General features: G+C 44.7%; 1 protein-coding gene across 2 annotated transcripts in view; it reads right to left on the reverse strand.

Moving 5' to 3' along the window:
• The window catches only part of LOC146830170 (uncharacterized), a 356,937-nt gene that overhangs the window by 236,686 nt on the left and 101,865 nt on the right, over positions 1-18,386 (reverse strand). For both annotated transcript variants that reach the window (XM_085604414.1, XM_085604413.1), the window contains one exon: positions 7,672-7,746. In XM_085604414.1, the coding sequence (XP_085460540.1) occupies positions 7,672-7,746 (75 nt within the window). The remainder of the gene's footprint in view (positions 1-7,671; positions 7,747-18,386) is intronic.

Raw genomic sequence — 18,386 nt, forward strand, 5'->3', positions numbered from 1 at the left:
GTGCGGGGCTGTCGACCCCGGATGCGGACACAATCCCAAAAGGTAAACGGTAAGTCGGGGGCAATAAAAGAGCGACAGTGAAGTCTGGGGAGGGGGGGAACACTCAAAGAGAGCGGGGGCTACCAACCTTCAATAGCCAAACTGTTCTCTGGTGCAAGCTCTATGGCCCCCAAGGAAAAAAACTGTAATAAGCCTCGAGGGAAGCGAAAAGAATATACTGAACCTGCAAACAATAAACAGGGACCGTTTAACATGCAACAGCTTGCCACGTCCCAGATTGAGAGTTTTGAGTCAGCACGGACAGGGGAGTCCCAACAAGGGACTTCTCAAACCCGCAGCTCCTCCTTTGGCCATTTTAGACAAAGACCCCAAGGTGAAGGATCCCAACGCCCTGGTTGATTCTACCCCCTTTGGGTTGGAGCAGAAAATGTGTGGCTATACAATTCCTCATCAAGGTCGGTGAACACTTCTTTTCAGTGTCGGATGGCGCAGACTCCGCGGCAGAAGAGAGCTCATTCACCTCAAGTGATGGTGACGAATCTGACAACAATCACAGCAATCCTTGTAAGGAAACCGGTATGGGGCAACGTAGGAAGACCACGCTCAGTAAGCGAGAAGGGAAGCGCCTAGAGAAGCATAGTCACCTTAAATGAGACTATTCCAACTCTCAACTTACCTTCCCTTATGTCGAAGAATCTGGTAAGCCCTCAGGCCCAGATAATCCGCAAGGTATATCGGATCCTTCAGAAGAACCCTCTTTGATGTCTATATTACAATCAATTAAGCAGTTCAAGGAGGAGGTACATTCAGACAGTCGACTAGCTAAGGGGACTGCTAAAAAGCTGCAAAGGGGTTTGAGAAAATCGAATAAAACCTGCTCAGACATTGGTGAAAGGGCCACCATGATTGCAAGCCACACTTAAAGTCTGGAAACTGAAGTCACCACTCTGAAAAACGTATGCTCTTCTCAAAGCGCATGCATGACAGATGTTTTGTGGAAAATGGAAGACCAGGAGAACACACAGCGCCAAAACAACCTCTGTCTACCAGGGATACCTGAGGGGGTCGAGGGGGAAGATTACCGGCACTATATAGTGAAACTCCTGAAGGGGGCCTTTCCAGAACATACAGATTGGAACTGGGAGCATGAGATCCAGCTCTTCCCTTTCACCTTGAAGAAACAACATACCAATTTTCTGCTCAGGCAAATGGTCTACGAACAAGCCTGACCAATTTCCCCGAGGAGCTTTGAGGGGGTGTCCTTTTTTGCAAAGCTGGACTTTTGCCACACTATGGTGGATCGGAGGTGGCGTCTTCGCCAGCTATTCTCACCCTTTCAGCAGCTGGGCGCACAAGTATTTTTAATGAACCGAGCTAAACTAAAAGTTATTCTGAATTGGTCTTCACACACGTTTATGTCTGAAATCAAAGCCCCAGAATACCTTTGCGAAATTAAGGCCAGGAAGGGACAAAGTCAGCTACCACCATGTACAATAAGTCCTAAATTTAGATACTAAAACTACCTTCCTTTCCTTTTTATTCTTCCGCATGACAGGTCTTCCGAAAGACCCCTAGCAGGTCGGCTAAGTTCTTGTTTGGGCTTAGGAGGGAGGGAAAGAGGCCAGGGATTCAAGGGCGATCTAGGGCTGGACCAGGATAAAGCCTTTGGTCTTGAAAGTAGGGGCAAAAGTAATGGTCTCATATCCCCTCGTCTTATTGGCCTAAATAGGTTTAAATCTTTGTCAGAAATGATGGCGGGCTGGGTGGCGGGGTTTTACTACAGGTGATCATCACTCAGGTTTTACCTGATTGCTCTATTTTTGGGGGCGTGCGGGTGAAGGGGTTGGGGGAAGGCACGGAAGGTTTGGCCGGGAAGGGTTCCTTTTGGTTCGTTCGTCACCATAAGTTCAAAATTACTTATTGAATAAACAGAAAGTACAAAAGTTTGGAGTTTTTTCACCTGCGAGATAAGCGATTCCCTAGAGTCAGATAGGGTCCCTCTGGGAAATCGGCTGTGTGTTGCATATATTTTGATGTATTTTTCATGCTATTTTCGAACATAGTAAAGCATCAATATGACGAACGCTACATACTTTAGAATTGTTTATCTAAATATTTGTGGCATAAACGATGCACGAAAAAGACAGAAGGTTTCCCAAGGGTTACAACTGATGGGGGCTGACGTAGTCTGCCTTCAGGAAACGCACATTGAGGGGTCGCAGGTATACCTTTTAAATTCATTGGGTTATAGCGTAATCGGGGGGACATCACAGGGTGCGCGTTCGAGAGGCGTAGGTATTTTGGCTCAACGTAACCGCTTACTCCAGCCCTCTCGCACCAAATCTGATCCTTATTGGAGATGGGTCTTAACAGAATGCTGGCTAACTACAGAATTTTCTTTTGCTCTCTGTTCAAAATACGGGAGCATTGCTGGCGATCCCGGAATAATAAATTGGGTTTCCGAGGAACTAGCACACTGGCCCCTCCCAGTTAATATATGTGGGGATTTGAACATCAATCTACCCAGTAACTGGGGGGTGAATAACCAATGGAGGTTTACAGGCCGGAAACCAAAGGTCTTACAAGCCTTAAGGAATTTACTACACACACATGGACTTGTGGATGCTTGGTCCAAGCTTAAACTGAATCATCCAGGGTACACTTTTTATTCGGCTCCTCATCATTCTTTTGCAAGATTGGACTATTTTCTGGTATCGCCTTCCCTGCTCCGTGAAAGAAAAATTTAAAGCGCACCACGATTTTAGTCAGATCATAACCCGTTGATTTTTAATTTAAAGGGTTTACCACTCCGTAAGGAAGTCTCGACGTGGAGCTTTGAGAGGGCATTATTGCTTGATATAGGCAATCAAACTCATATGAAAAGCTGGATTCAGGACTTTCTTAGAAAAAACATTGAGTCAGCCCCAATTACAGTCTTCTGGGACGCACTGAAGGTATTCTCTCAAGGGGAGACACTACAGTTTTCTTTCAGAGAGAATAAACTAGAGAAAGATCAGATTCAGGAGCTCCCAAAAAAGTTGGCAAAGGTGGACCAAAACCGATTAGTGCTGGTCAGAAGGGGGCAGAAATTGAACTTGCACAACTAGAAACATCAGCCCTCAGAGCAGAAATTGGTCTAATCCTGGCAGAGAAAGCCGCTGCACAATGGGCCACAACACGTGAAAAGATATACGAATGTAGCGAGCAAATTGGCCACCAATTGGCCATAAGCACTAGGCAGCGTATCACTACAAACGGGTTACATTCCATCCAGGTTCCAACAGGAGATAGCACTAGTGACCCGAATGAGATTCGTGCGGCCTTTCAGGATTTTTATTTTGGCCTGCATACAGAAGAGGGTAATGGATCACAGGAAACTAGACAGGAAGAGATTGATATGTTTCTTGACTCAGAATTATTGTCACGCCTCGGTAAAGAGGATCGAGGACAATTAGAGGATCCTCCCTCCTGGGCAGATATAGCCACGGCAATGGCAAATTTACCAGATGGAAAGGCGGCAGGTACCGACTGTATACCGGTCGAATTTTATAATGTTTTTTCCCCTCAGATCAGAGATATCTTTATGGCCCTGGTGGTTCAGATTTTCAATGGTGAAACCCCACCTGCCTCTTGGGCTACAGCCAAGATTATCATCTTTCCTAAAAAAGATAACCCTCCTTTAGAAATGGGCTCGTACCACCCAATTACACTCATTAATGGAGATTCCAAAATCTACTCTTCTTGCATCTCAATTATCTACCAAATTGAACATCTAGTTTCCATATGGCAACACGGGTTTATCCCTAAAAAGAGTACAACTGATCATATACGGAGGACCATTACTCTGTTTGACGCAGCACAGACCACAGGAATTCTGATGGCACTAAGGCTGTGCCTAAACCCAGTAACTGGGTTTAGGCACTGCCTTTGGCTGAGTTTGCTCAAGATAAAACGCTCACTGAGCAATTAGAATTTCACTGTTTTACTGTTCATTGGGTCATCATCCCAAAGAAAAACCTGCAGTCAAGATTCACCAAGAAAACCCGAAGAAAATATGGAATAATGTTAAAACTGAGTTGCATCTGTCGAAGCAACTAATGAAGGCACAATCTGACTGCCAGAGAAGCACAGCACCTCAATATTCAGTTGGGGACCAAGTCTGGTTGGCTTTTAGGCCTCTATGCCTTTGAAGGCCTTCACATGTTACAGCCATCATATATGGGTCCTTATAATGTGTTGAAATTAATCAACCTAGTGGCGCTAAAAATGGATCTGTCGAAGACTTAATGTTGGAAAGTGGATTATTATTAGAGGTAAATTTGCATCTGCCACTGGCAATAAGGCCACTAACACAGTGTAGGGCTCAGAATAGGTCTCAGAAACGTACTCAATGCTCAACCCTTGGTAGCTTGACTGATAGATCTAACAGCAACTTACAAAATTAGCAAATATTTTTATCTTTACAATGACACTAAAATGCAAAAAAAATTCAATGTAGGGAACTAGAGATATGACTTTTTAAAGATTTAGCACAATATAGCACAAAGAAACCTGTAGCACTTATTGGGACATCTGGTCGAGCTAGATTGGGAAAAAGTCAAAGTTTCAGGCTGACGGTGATGAAGCCCTGTGCGGGCTCCCGCTTATGGTAGGTCTTGGTTAAAGTTTTTACCTTCTGACTTAAACCTTTCTGGAGCTTTTATTCCCAGGGTCCCTCAAAGCTTTCAGCCAGTCCGGATTCAGTGAGGGTTCACTGGCTTGCCTTGCGACAAGCTACTGGACAAACTTATGAAGTCCTACCTCCGGAGCTTTCCAGCAGGATAAACCAGATATCTAGGCTGGCCCGCAGTTGAAGGTGGGTGGCTTGACTCTCGTGGTTGGTCCCGGGCACCTCTTCTACATTTGGACTTAGAAACTTCAGAGCTTTTTGTCGCAGGGTCCCTCGATGCTCTTCACCAGGCCGGATTAAGTGAGGGTTCGCTGGCTTGGGTTTCGACCAGCTCCCGGTCAAACTCTGGAAGTGGGACCTTCGAGGCTTTTAAGTGGGACAAACCTGGATGGCTGGCCGGGTCGCGGTTGAGGGTCGCCGTCTTGGCTGGCCAGGTCGAGTGGGTCTACTTATGAAGCTTTTTTTCCAGAGTTGCTCCAAAGTTCTCTAAACTTCTGGAACTTTTTCCTGAGGTTCCTCAGAGGGTCCCAAAGTGTCCAAAACTTGAACCAATGGGCTGGAAGCTCCAAGATGGTCCTTGAAAGTTTGGGACTTCAGTTCCCACAATCCACATGGACAAAACACTTACAAATTCACTGTTAGTACACTAGGCTGGGGATTCTTGGTGGTTATGGTCCAGGTGAGCTATGTTAACTTGTTGCTTGCAGGGAGTCCACTATTTAGTCCTTCTGAAGAAAGTTAGTTCCAAAAGGCTGTAGTTCCACATTGTGCTGCAGGTGCAGTCAGTCAGAGTGCAGGACCTCGTTGGTTCCAATCAAACTTCTTAGCATTGATCCTTCTTCCTCTTATTTCAAGCAGTAGATCTCAGAGGCACTGCCCCTCTTAGATGCGTATTCGGTGTTCTCTGAGGTTACACAGGAGAGCACTCCTGTCCAATGAATTGCAGGGCAACACCCCAGAGCATTACTATTTCCTCCAAAGTGTCGCACAATGGTCTCCCAGGAAGCACTATTTCTCAAAAAATCAATATGACTGAAGTTCCAGCAGAAAGGCAAGAGTTGGCTAACCAACCTCCAGGATGGCTCCTCTCCATTGACTCCCTCCCCCTAGCATCTGCATATTCCTTCCTTAAGCCTCCATCAGGCTGGGTTCAAAGGGTAGGGTGGGCTTGTCTTCTTTGGCTGGCCCCTTCTCACTTTGAAGATCATTGTTTACAACCGCCCCCCCTGGTTCAGGCATTCCTGTTCAGCAGAAACCCTCTCCTCCCAGAATGACTCATTCACCCCAGGGGCTACTTATCAAAGCAGCCAGGCTAATCCACTTAATCAGGGCAGATCACTGAAAAGCTGAATTTTGACTTAATGACAAGAAATTCTTCTAACGTTTTGTCTGTACATGTTAGGGTAAATCCAACAATACCATTGTTGGATTTATCAATACCATTCTTCTGAGTCTTTCAATGATATTTTTCAGTTATTCGTGCCGTTAGTTCTTAATTAATAACTTCTTGCCATGCTAACCTATGTGGCTGGTATTCTGCAATGGGGAAAATGAACTTGACAACTTCTCCAACACCAGGGCTTTTAAAACATCTTTCATAAGAACCCTGCCTATATCTACAGGACCCCCCACCCCTGGAACGCCTAGGGGAGACTTTAGGAGTTCTGAATAAGCACCAACACTGCAGATCCTTACACCACAGTGCTCCTAGCACAGACGTCAATTTAGGGTACCACTTAACTTCAATGTGGGAAGTGAAATGTGCAATTTCACTAAACCCCAGTCATATAAAACCTATTTTCTAAGGGACCTCCTTATAAGTACCTGACCCCCACCACTGCGACACCAATGGAAGAACATGGGGGTACCTAATATGCCAAAGTATTGTAGTTTATTCAGTTTTACGTGCCCCAAACACCAAACTTGAGTTTGGGCACAATTTACTTTTTAAAAGCAGTCCTGCAAAACACAGCCATTTTTAAACTGGCAGTGCACACATGCAAGTGTAGAAAGGACTGCTGGCCTCTAAATTGCCATGCCCTGTTATATAATAGGGACTTAAAGGTAGTTTTAATCCCCTTGCCCTAATATGTACTAGGTCCTTACAGGGGAGGTCCTGCCAATCAAAGGGGTACCCTAACCCACAAGGTACCCTGGTGTATGTAGATGTTTTCACTGTATTCTAAGTGTCTTTTCAGCATAGCACTGGCCCTGGCCCTGGTTAGGCAGATCCCAGGGACAGTCAGAGTCAGTTACCACCAGTACCAGTCCGAAAACATGTGATGTATGTCCCTCTTCTCATCTTGAAATTCCTCTTCCCCTGTCATCATAGGAGCGCATGTGGAATTTCATCTTGGACTCCAAAAGACACCACGATAATCTCCTTTTCCTCATTGACTGGACTGGATAGTCGCCTGATGACAGCTCCTGGGTGCCTTCCGAGCACATTCTTGCTCCCCACCTCATTTAACACTTCCATCCTCAGCACCCCATCAAGCTCAGCTTGTCAGTCGATCTTTGGGGGGTAGAGCTGTTACTTCCAGCTTTACCTCACGTTCTCTCTGTGCCATTTATGGGCCATCGGCAGCAGGACAGTAGACAGGCGATGGCGACCCCCTGCTCTGCCCTCCTCTCCCCTCCCTGCAATGACATAACATTTTGACACCCTGACCCTTCCCTCCACTACCCTGTGGCATGCTGACATCAATATCATTGACAATTTATTTGACTGCCCCATTTTATAGGATGCCAAAAAAAGACTCCTAATTTGCCCCTCTTGGCCTTTCATCCTCCTAACTGTAAAAGCATCCTTCTTTTTCGCCATCCAAGGCTGCATCTGCTTCAGAAAGCAGGAACCAAAATCTCATGAGATTAGGAGTTCCTGCAAGACTTGGCTGCCAACAAGGCCGGCGTAAGATAAATTCTGTGCCCACTGCTCAGAGCCTTGCTTGGGTTCGAGACTCCAGCCCAGATAGACCTCCAGTTCCCGAGCTCCCACTTACCTTCTCTGGGCTCCCCATCCCTCACCCTGCTGCTGGAACATCTGGTTTCTTTGTCATCCTCGTATCCAAAGCCATCTGCAAGTCAAAAAAAGATCTGTAAGTCAAGTGCCATTTCAACGAGAAAGATTACTTGCTCTAGGTCAGTGCGGTGAATCTAGAATTGACTGTACTTGGCATCATTTCTTAATGATTTTTGGTCACTTAAAAATTCAAACTTGGAATAAAGGCTCGGGACAAAAAGAACTTATACAACTTTATAAACCTCAACCCTTGAATAAGAAGTATTATTCTTTGGTCCAGAGACGTCACTTTTACTTAAAATGGACAACCAGGGTTGTCGAAGCCTGGACCTCAAAAACAGTATTTGAACATTTACCCTATGATTTGATAGAGAAAGTTGTCTGCACAAAGGGAGTGCTCATAGATAGAAAGGCACATGAAATGCACACATGTAATTAAAGGATTTAATTGGTGAATGTAAACCAGGCTTATGTTGTATTTGAAATAGAAAAAGCAGAAAAGGAAAATTCAATGCAGTGAAATCCACAGAAAACCTTGAGGGAGCTGATCATTACAGATACAAAACAGTAGACAGGGGATTGCTTATATTGCCCCTTTACTAAACCCCAACTTCTGCCCCCTCTGGAACTAATGCTCAACACCCGTAGCTATCCGTGTGTTGACGGTCAGTCTTGGAGGGTTTGGGCAGACTCTCTTCACTCCCACAGACTCCTGGATCTTTAGATGAGTGGAGACTTGTCAAAAAGCCATGCCAACAAAATATTATCAGCCCGAGCAAAGATGGACAAGGGAGCCCAGTTAAAGCCACAGGATATATATACAGAGATCGCACCATTGCCCCCCAACCCAGCGTGCAGCCTCTTTTCGACCAAACCGATCCCTTTTGAAATAAATGGGGCACCTGACGCCATTACACACTTCTGCACCTGGACACCCCAGAGCATCCTGAGGTGACCTGTTGATGTGGCCTTGGACTTTGCCCTTTAAGTCCAAGAGAAGGGTCCCAGAAGTCGCTGACAAGTGCCCGAGTGCCATATGTTTTCCCCCATAGGATAACATTACAGCTCTGGAAATTGCACTGTCAACTTTTGAAACGTATAAAAATCCTTACCTCGAAAAGTACTTACCTGATTCTGATGATCCAGGTATCTAAATTTATATAAAAATATGTGTTATTTTTATAAATTGGTGTTTAATTTTTTCATTGAGTGTGTGTCTCACTTACTGCCTTTGTGTGTACAATAAATGCTTAGCATGAACCTCTGATATGGCTAACTACTGGCCCACACTACCACAAAAGAGAGCATTTGGGGTGTCGTTTGTTCCTCTGTAATTCCTTTGGGGATTTGCTGGATTCTTTACACAGTGTACCTTTTTTGGACCACTATATAAAGAGCCAGCTTCCTACAGCACTTCACAGATACAAAGCTCTACACAACGCAGGAGCAGAATACCTGAACAACCACATACACTTTCATCAACCCACCAGACACCTAAGCTCTGCCTCACTCTCACTCGCACACAATCCCTGCATCCACAAAAGCAAAACTGGTGGTCTCATTCTTCAACATCACACGCAAGGCATGGACTGTCCTACCTCAACACATCAGAGCCTCCTACTCACTTCTTTGGCTCCGCAAGAAGCTGAAGCCCTGACTCTTCATATAAACACCTTGCATAAGCACCCGGATACCCTCTTGGGTGTTTAGTGCACTATACAAATCAACATAACATAAAACAAAATTAGATAAATGGGGACCTATCAATTCATTTGTGTCCTCAAAGGGGATGAGTGGAAGATTGCGTTTAGGGCTCAACATAGCCTATTTGAGTGCATAACATGTTAAGGGAGTGTTAAAAAAGCTACCTATTTGCCACATTAGACAAACGCGTCTTTCACGCTACTCAAATAGACTCTCAGGATTCATAGCAACCCAAACAGGGATCCAGACGGACCAAAAGATAGTAGAAGCAATCCTGAGCTGGCCTAAACCCACTAATGTGAAAGACATACAGTTGTTGCTTGGGTTAGCCAGGTTTTACCGGCAGTTTATCAACCACTTTTCTGACATAGAAAGTTCAATGGCTAGGTTACTTAGGAAGGGATCTTCCTTTATTTGGCCTAAAGAAGCAGATCAAGAATTCAATATGCTTTAAGAAAACTGACAGCACCGGTTCTGTGATGATCCTAATCAACCATAGTTTGTTGATGCTGATGCCTTCCAATTCGCAGTAGGCAGGGTACTTTCCCGAAGAGATTAAAGCTCAGGTCACATGCGCCCAGTTGCCTTTTTCTCCAAACAATTGTTGCCCTTGGAGCCATCGCCGAGCGAGAATTGCTAGCTAGAAAACTAGCTTTCCAGGAGTGGAGGTATAATTTGCTCGGGCCCATCATACCATCCTATATACTCTGAACATAACAATCTCCAATTCTTTAGATCAGCCAAGGCATTAACAGAACGCCAGGTGTGATGGGTCCTCTTTTTAGTGAATCTGACCTTATCATTGCCAATCAGCCGAGGACAAAACAAGCCATAGATGATGCCCTTTCCCAATGAGTAAACCCCTCAAGTGTTAATCAAACCCCCAAAGAAGAACTGAGAATACTTTCATAAAACAAAATAATTGGAGGATGTAAATCTGATTATTTTCTAAACCATCTCAGGGATTTAGATACGCAGGTCTGGTTGAAGGATCCTACTCACTGTATTAGAAATGTTTATTTAAGACGTGCAGACCTTTATGCAAACTTGTCCCACTTGTACTCATTAGAATCCATACCTTCCTGCAAACTTGTGTTCGTCAAAATCTATACCTCCCCCCCAGGTGTTCTACATTCTAGTTCTTCACTTTCGGCTCTGTGGCACTCCATTATGGAGGAATTTGTTTCTGATTTACCTCCAGCTAATGGTCCCACTACCATTTTGCGTGGCAGTGGATTTACTATCCAAAGTGGCATAATTCAATCCCCTAAAGAAACTTCCTTCCTCTAAAGAATAAATACACGTTTTCACCCAATAGATACTCCAACCACACAGTTTACATCTGTTATAATCTCCAACCGTGGGGCCAAATCTTTGTCTAAATTCTGACAGGGGTTTGCATATTTTTGTAAATAGACCACCGTCTGCTCTCAGTCTACTAGGCTCTCGGCCTACCATCCACAGACTAATGGACAAACGGAGCAGACTAACTAGTTTATCCAACAATATTTGCAATGTGTTTTGACAACTTGCACCAGTAACTGGGTTTAGGCAAGGGGTGCAAAGACAAAGTCTTCCATCGGCAATGCCGGATCCTCCAGTGCGGGGCTGTCGACCCCGGATGCGGACACAATACCAAAAGGTAAACCGTAAGTCGGGGGCAATAAAAGAGCGACAGTGAAATCTGGGGAGGGGGGGGGGAACGCTCAAAGAGAGCGGGGGCTACCAACCCTTAATAGCCAAACTGTTCTCCGGTGCAAGCTTTATGGCCCCCAAGGAAAAAAAATGTAAGAAGCCTCGAGGGAAGCGAAGAGTACACTAAACCTGCAAACAATAAACTGGGACCGTTTAACATGCAACAGCTTGCCACGTCCCAGATTGAGAGTTTTGAGTCAGCACGGAAAGGGGAGTCCCAACAAGGGATTTCAATTGAGAACACTATTAATTCCCAGGAACTTCTCAAACCCGCAGCTCCCCCGTTGGCCAATTTAGACAAAGACCCCAAGGTGAAGGATCCCAACGCCCTGGTTGATTCTACCCCCTTTGGGTTGGAGCAGAAAATGTGTGGCTATACAATTCCTCATCAAGGTGATACCAGCACCCTGCTCAACGTACTCTGTCCCCTGACCTGGCCGGTGAACACTTCTTTTCAGTGTCGGTGTCGGATGGCGCAGACTCCGCGACAGAAGAGAGCTCATTCACCTCAAGTGATGGTGACGAATCTGACAACAATCACAGCAATCCTTGTAAGGAAACCGGTATGGGGCAACGTAGGAAGACCACGCTCAGTAAGCGAGAAGGGAAGTGCCTAGAGAAGCACAGTCAGCTTAAATGGGACTATTCCAACTCTCAACTTACCTTCCCTTATGGCGAAGAATCTGGTAAGGCCTCAGGCCCAGATAATCCGCAAGGTATATCGGATCCTTCAGAAGAACCCTCTTTGATGTCTACATTACTATCAATTAAGCAGTTCAAGGAGGAAGTACATTCAGACAGTCGACTAGCTAAGGGGACTGCTAAAAAGCTGCAAGGGGGTTTGAGAAAATCGAATAAAACCTGCTCAGACATTAGGGAAAGGGCCACCATGATCGCAAGCCGCACTTAAAGTCTGGAAACGGAAGTCACCACTCTGAAAAACGTATGCTCTTCTCAAAGCGCATGCATGACAGATGTTTTGTGGAAAATGGAAGACCAGGAGAACACACAGCGCCAAAACAACCTCCGTATAACAGGGATATCTGAGGGGGTCGAGGGGGAAGATTACCGGCATAATATAGTGAAACTCCTGAAGGGGGCCTTTCCAGAACATACAGATTGGAACTGGGAGCACGAGATCCAGCTCTTCCCTTTCACCTTGAAGATACCAGTGGGGGAGAAGCCCAGCGCCTTCATGGTGTTCTTCGGAAATTTTCTGCTCAGGCAAATGGTCTACGAACAAGCCCTTGGCAGGTCGACTAGGTTCTCCTTTGGGCTTAGGAGGGAGGGAAAGAGGCCAGGGATTCAAGGGCGATCTAGGGCTGGACCAGGTTTAAAGCCTTCGGTCTTGAAAGTAGAGGCAAAAGTAATGGTCCCATATCCCCTCGTCTTATTGGCCTAAATAGGTTTAAGTCTTTGTCAGAAATTATGGCGGGCTGGGTGGCGGGGTTTTACTACAGGTGATCATCACTCAGGTTTTACCCGATTGCTCTATTTTTGGGGGGGTGCGGGTGAAGGGGGGCAGGGGTTGGGGGGAGGCTGAAGAAAGGGCACGGAGGGATCCTTTTGGTTCGTTCGTCACCATAAGTTCAAAATTACTTATTGAAGAAACAGAAAGTACAAGAGTTTGGAGTTTTTTCACCTGCGAGATAAGCGATTCCCTAGAGTCAGATAGGGTCCCTCTGGGAAATCGGCTTTGTGTTGCATATATTTTGATGTATTTTTCATGCTATTTTCAAACATAGTAAAGCATTAATATGACTAACACTACATACTTTAGAATTGTTTATCTAAATATTTGTGGCATAAACGATGCACGAAAAAGACAGAAGGTTTCCCAAGGGTTACAACTGATGGGGGCTGACGTAGTCTGCCTTCAGGAAACGCACATTGAGGGGTCGCAGGTATACCTTTTAAATTCATTGGGTTATAGCGTAAACGGGGGGACATCACAGAGAGGCGTAGGTATTTTGGCTCAACGTAACCGCTTACTCCAGCCCTCTCGCACCAAATCTGATCCTTATTGGAGATGGGTCTTAACAGAATGCCGGCTAACTACAGAATTTTCTTTTGCTCTCTGTTCAAAATACGGGAGCATTGCTGACGATCTCGTAGTAATAAATTGGGCTTCCGAGTAACTAGCCCACTGGCCCCTCCCAGTTAATGTATGTGAGGATTTGAACATCAATCTACCCAGTAGCTGGGGGGTGAATAACCAATGGAGGTACACAGGCCGGAAACCAAAGGTCTTACAAGCCTTAAGGAATTTACTACACACACATGGGCTTGTGGATGCTTGGTCCAAGCTTAAACCGAATCATCCAGGGTACACTTTTTATTCGGCTCCTCATCATTCTTTTGCAAGATTGGACTATTTTCTGGTATCGCCTTCCCTGCTCCATGAAAGAAAAATTTAAAGCGTACCACGATTTTAGTCAGATCATAACCCGTTGATTTTTAATTTAAAGGGTTTAGCACTCCGTAAGGAAGTCTCAACATGGAGCTTTGAGAGAGCATTATTGCTTGATATAGGCAACCAAACTCATATGAAAAGCTGGATTCAGGACTTTCTAAAAAAAAACATTGAGTCAGCCCCAATTACAGTCTTCTGGGACACACTGAAGGTATTCTTCTAAGGGGTGACACTACAGTTTTCTTTCAGAAAGAATAAACTAGAGAAAGATCAGATTCAGGAGCTCCAAAAAAAGTTGGCAAAGGTGGAGGAAAAACCGATTGGTGCTGGTCAGAAAGGGGCAGAAATTGAACTTTCACAGCTAGAAACATCAGCCATCAGAGCAGAAATTGGTCTAATCCTGGCAGAGAAAGCCGATGCACAATGGGCCACAACATGTGAAAAGATATACGCATGTAGCAAGCAAATTGGCCACCAATTGGCACTAGGCAGCGTCTCACTACAAACGGGTTACATTCCATCCAGGTTCCAACAGGAGATAGCACTAGTGACCCGAATGAGATTCATGCGGCCTTTCAGGATTTTTATTTTGGCCTGCATACAGAAGAGGGTAATGGATCACAGGAAACCAGACAGGAAGAGATTGATACGTTTCTTGACTCAGTATTATTGTCACGCCTCGGTACAGAGGATTGAGAACAATTAGAGGATCCTCCCTCCTGGGCAGAAATAGCCACGGCAATGGCAAATTTACCAGTTGGCAAGGCGGCAGGTACCGACTGTATACCGGTCGAATTTTATAACGTTTTTTCCCCTCAGATCAGAGATATCTTTATGGTCCTGGTGAGTCAGATTTTCAATGGTGAAACCCCACCTGCCTCTTGGGCGACAGCCAAGATTATCATCTTTCCTAAAAAAGATAAACCTCCTTTAGAAATGGGCTCGTACCACCCAATTACACTCATTAATGGAGATTCCAAAATCGACTCCAAAATTCTTGCATCTCAATTATCTACCAAATTGAACATCTATTGAACGCAGCACAGACCATAGGAATTCTGATGGCACTAAGGCTGTGCCTAAACCCAGTAACTGGGTTTAGGCACTGCCATTGGCTGAGTTTACTCAAGATAAAACGCTCACTGAGCAATTAGAATTTCACTGTTTTACTGTTCATTGGGTCATCATCCCAAAGAAAAACCTGCAGTCAAGATTCACCAAGAAAACCCGAAGAAATTATGGAATAATGTTAAAACTGAGTTGCATCTGTCAAAGCAACTAATGAAGGCACAATCTGACTGCCAGAGAAGCACAGCACCTCAATATTCAGTTGGGGACCAAGTCTGGTTGGCTTTTAGGCCTCTATGCCTTTGAAGGCCTTCACATGTTACAGCCATCATATATGGGTCCTTATAAGGTGTTGAAATTAATCAACCTAGTGGCGCTCAAAATGGATCTGTCGAAAGACCTACTGTTGGAAAGTGGATTATTATTAGTGGTAAATTTGCATCTGCCACTGGCAATAAGGCCACTAACACAGTGTAGGGCTCAGAATAGGTCTCAGAAATGTATTCCAATGCTCAACCCTTGGTAGATTGGCTGAAAGATCCAACAGCAATTTACAAAATTAGGAAATATTTTTATCTTTACAATGACATTAAAATGCAAAAAAATCCAATGTAGGGAACTAGAGATATGACTTTTTAAGTCGATTGTCTAGCTTTCCCCTATACTCTTTGGCTTTATTTATCCTTTGGAAATTGGTTAAAGAGTTATTTTTGCTGAGGGGCAAACAGTGTTGCTCTATTTCCAGGGCGGTGATGGGAAAGCGGAAAGCCACTGAACCTATGACTGGGAAAAGGAAATTAGCCAAAATGCAAAAACAAGCTAAAACAGTAGTAAATAATTGTACATTGGCTGAGATCGATAATTTAATAGAAGAAGTAGAGACTATGTTGTCTAGTGACAAGGGGGTTAGCAACAAGGGTAATAAAATCTCATCCTACTACGGCAAAAAAGAGAAGGTGCCAAGGGTAAAGCCCCCAGAACCCATCGTCACAGTACATGAACCCCATTCACCTCCACAGATACAGACACAATCCCAACCCTTAATTCCCCTATCCCCAATGCAAAGAAGGGGGCCCACTACAAAGCCTCCCTCCGGCTCAGAAATTTCTGATACCACGGAGGTGGTGGCTAGGCAGCCAGACAGTCCTATATGTAGAGAGGTGACCACAGTCGAGTGCTCTAATAGATTTGCACCTCTGTGTGATAACACAGTGCCTGACACTTGGACCTCCGCGAGAAGCAGCGATTAAATAATTTCTAAACATATAGATGTGACGGGGGATAATTCTCAGGGACACTTACCAACAAATCCAGTAATATTGGATACTTACAGCTTAGTGACTACCTTAAATACTAAACTGGATGTTCTCCAAGAGGAGGTCAGGTCAATTAAAAAAATGCTTGAGATCTTAACGTCCCATTTACCGATTTACAAAGGGGCCTTATCCCCAAATATGGGAGAAACCGCTGCTCCCGGAATCAAACTAGCAGGGACGATCAGGGGTAGCCAAATTGCAAAACCACTGCCCCGAGTACCCAATAGTCATCTCGAGCATCAGAAACCTAGGCAGTGTAAAAACCCAAGTATACACACATTTTTTCAGACCAACGATGATAGAGCACAGCACAACAACATCGAAAATCCCAAAAATCTTATCCCCCAACACCAGGCCAGACATACTCAGGCAAATCCGAGTATCTACCATAAAGACAGATCTCCACATTCCACCTCCTGGAGAGGGACTATGGACAATGAGCCAGTGCATAACCGACACTTAGACCAGGCCAATTATTCTGTAATAAGGGAAGACCCAGAGCTATGTTGTGTATTCCTTACAAATGTTCCAAGACTGAAGGCGGGTAAAAGGGAAGACAAGGATTCCCTACTAAATAAAGCAATCCACTGGATCAGAAAGGAAAGGCAGTGTCTATCCATAATTAAGATCTGACTTAAAAAACGCTGAAAGGATCCAACAAGATAGGGGTGACCTGGATGATATTAAGCTAACCTTTCACTATAAAAATATCGCAGATAATTTAATAACCATGAACCTGAGATCTCACTCCTTCTTTAACTCCAGCATCGGTATCAGACAGAAAAGAACTTGTCCAGTTGGTAGGGACTCAGCACATCATACCTCGGGGGGCCTCTCGAACTTATCAGATCCGGACTGACTGATTCGAAAGTGGACTGGTAACTTATCACACTTGGCACAAAAAATTCCAACTGCATTTCCTCCCGTACTTGAGAACGATACACATTGTGAAAAATCCTATTCCGTGGGAAGATTAGGCTCAGCAGTAGAGGAAGCGGGCAATTTGGATAACACCATTGAGATACCATTGTGCCATATCCAGTCAACCCAATCTGTAGTAGACTGTAGCCCCCCCACCAATACTTATACTATTTCAAATGCTGTGAAGATAGTAAGCTGGAACATAGCCGGCTTCACAAGGAAGCTGCAGGAACCTGACTTGCATGAATATATAGACACTTTCGATCTTTGTTTGTTCCAAGAAACGTGGGCCAGGGAACCTCTGTATAAGGCGGGCTATAGAACTTACAGTGTAGAGGTGCGGCAATCAGCCAGGGGCAGACCATCAGGAGGTCTCCATATTTGGGTTGCAAATAGCATCAACGCCTCAATAGGAATAATACACTCAGACTCAGAGGATATCCTGGGCTTAAGCTTCAAATTTAAAAATGACTTGAGGCTATCATTATTTAATGTTTATATTAGGCCCAGAGACAATTCTAAAGAATCAATGATAGTACAGTTATTGGAAGATGTCCTAGCTCCCTTACTCCCTGCTGGCCCCATTCTAATTGCAGGTGATTTTAACTGCTGCTATGAACCCCTGCCAGGCCTTAAAGACATTTTTGAAGATGAAGATACTGCTATGGGCATACCCCTTCTGGGAATAGTTAAATCCTGTAGAAGTTCTCAATCTGCACTACAGTTACTGAATTTTACCATAACAAATGGTCTGAGATCATGCAACGGTAGAACACCTTCGGACCCCCATGGATCAAACACTTTCTCAAGGGGGTCCGCGACATCCAGGATCGACTATATTATGTTAAGTTCGGCTTATTGGGCTTACGTCAAAGACTTTAAAATAGACGCCAGAAGAGAAAGTGACCACTTCCCACTCTGCTTAGAACTTGCAGAAGAATCGTTTCAAAAACATCCAACGATCCATTTGGGATCTGGCCACGAAGTAATCCAGCCCATAGTAAGTAATAACAGAAGGGCAGTAAAATGGCCGTCCATAGTGGGGAATGTTGAATCACTTACTCACATCTACAACAGTTTTAGTGATCTTGTGTCGTTGTATCTAAATGAACCTTCAGGGTCAATCTTGATAACACAGACCCACTCAAAACTGGTAAAAAGAATTGAACCAGACTTGACAAAACCTGGGCTTGCCAAGATAAAAACTCGCGCAAAGGCTGTGAAATCAAACCCCTGGTTTGATAAAGATTGTGTAGCAAAAAAACTACTTCTAATGAAGGCTCTCCACGCAAAGGATCCTTTGCTCATTAGAGAAGCAAGGACATCATACAATAAAACTCTGAATGTAGCCCGTAGAAGTTGGGAAGATTCGAGCTGGGGAGAACTACTAAAGGCAGCAAAATTGGGCGACCAATTCACATTTTGGCAGATTATTGCAAAGGGTAAGAATCCAGGTACCCCGGCTCCTGATTTTAACCTGGATCCAGGCACCTGGCACAGACACTTCACCCACCTATACGCCTCACAAGTCCCTGTGATGGATGGCCAGAGTAGTGCCACTGGTAGTCTTATATCACC

This window comes from Triturus cristatus, chromosome 5_1, assembly GCF_964204655.1.
Source record: "Triturus cristatus chromosome 5_1, aTriCri1.1, whole genome shotgun sequence".
NCBI lineage: Eukaryota > Metazoa > Chordata > Amphibia > Caudata > Salamandridae > Triturus > Triturus cristatus.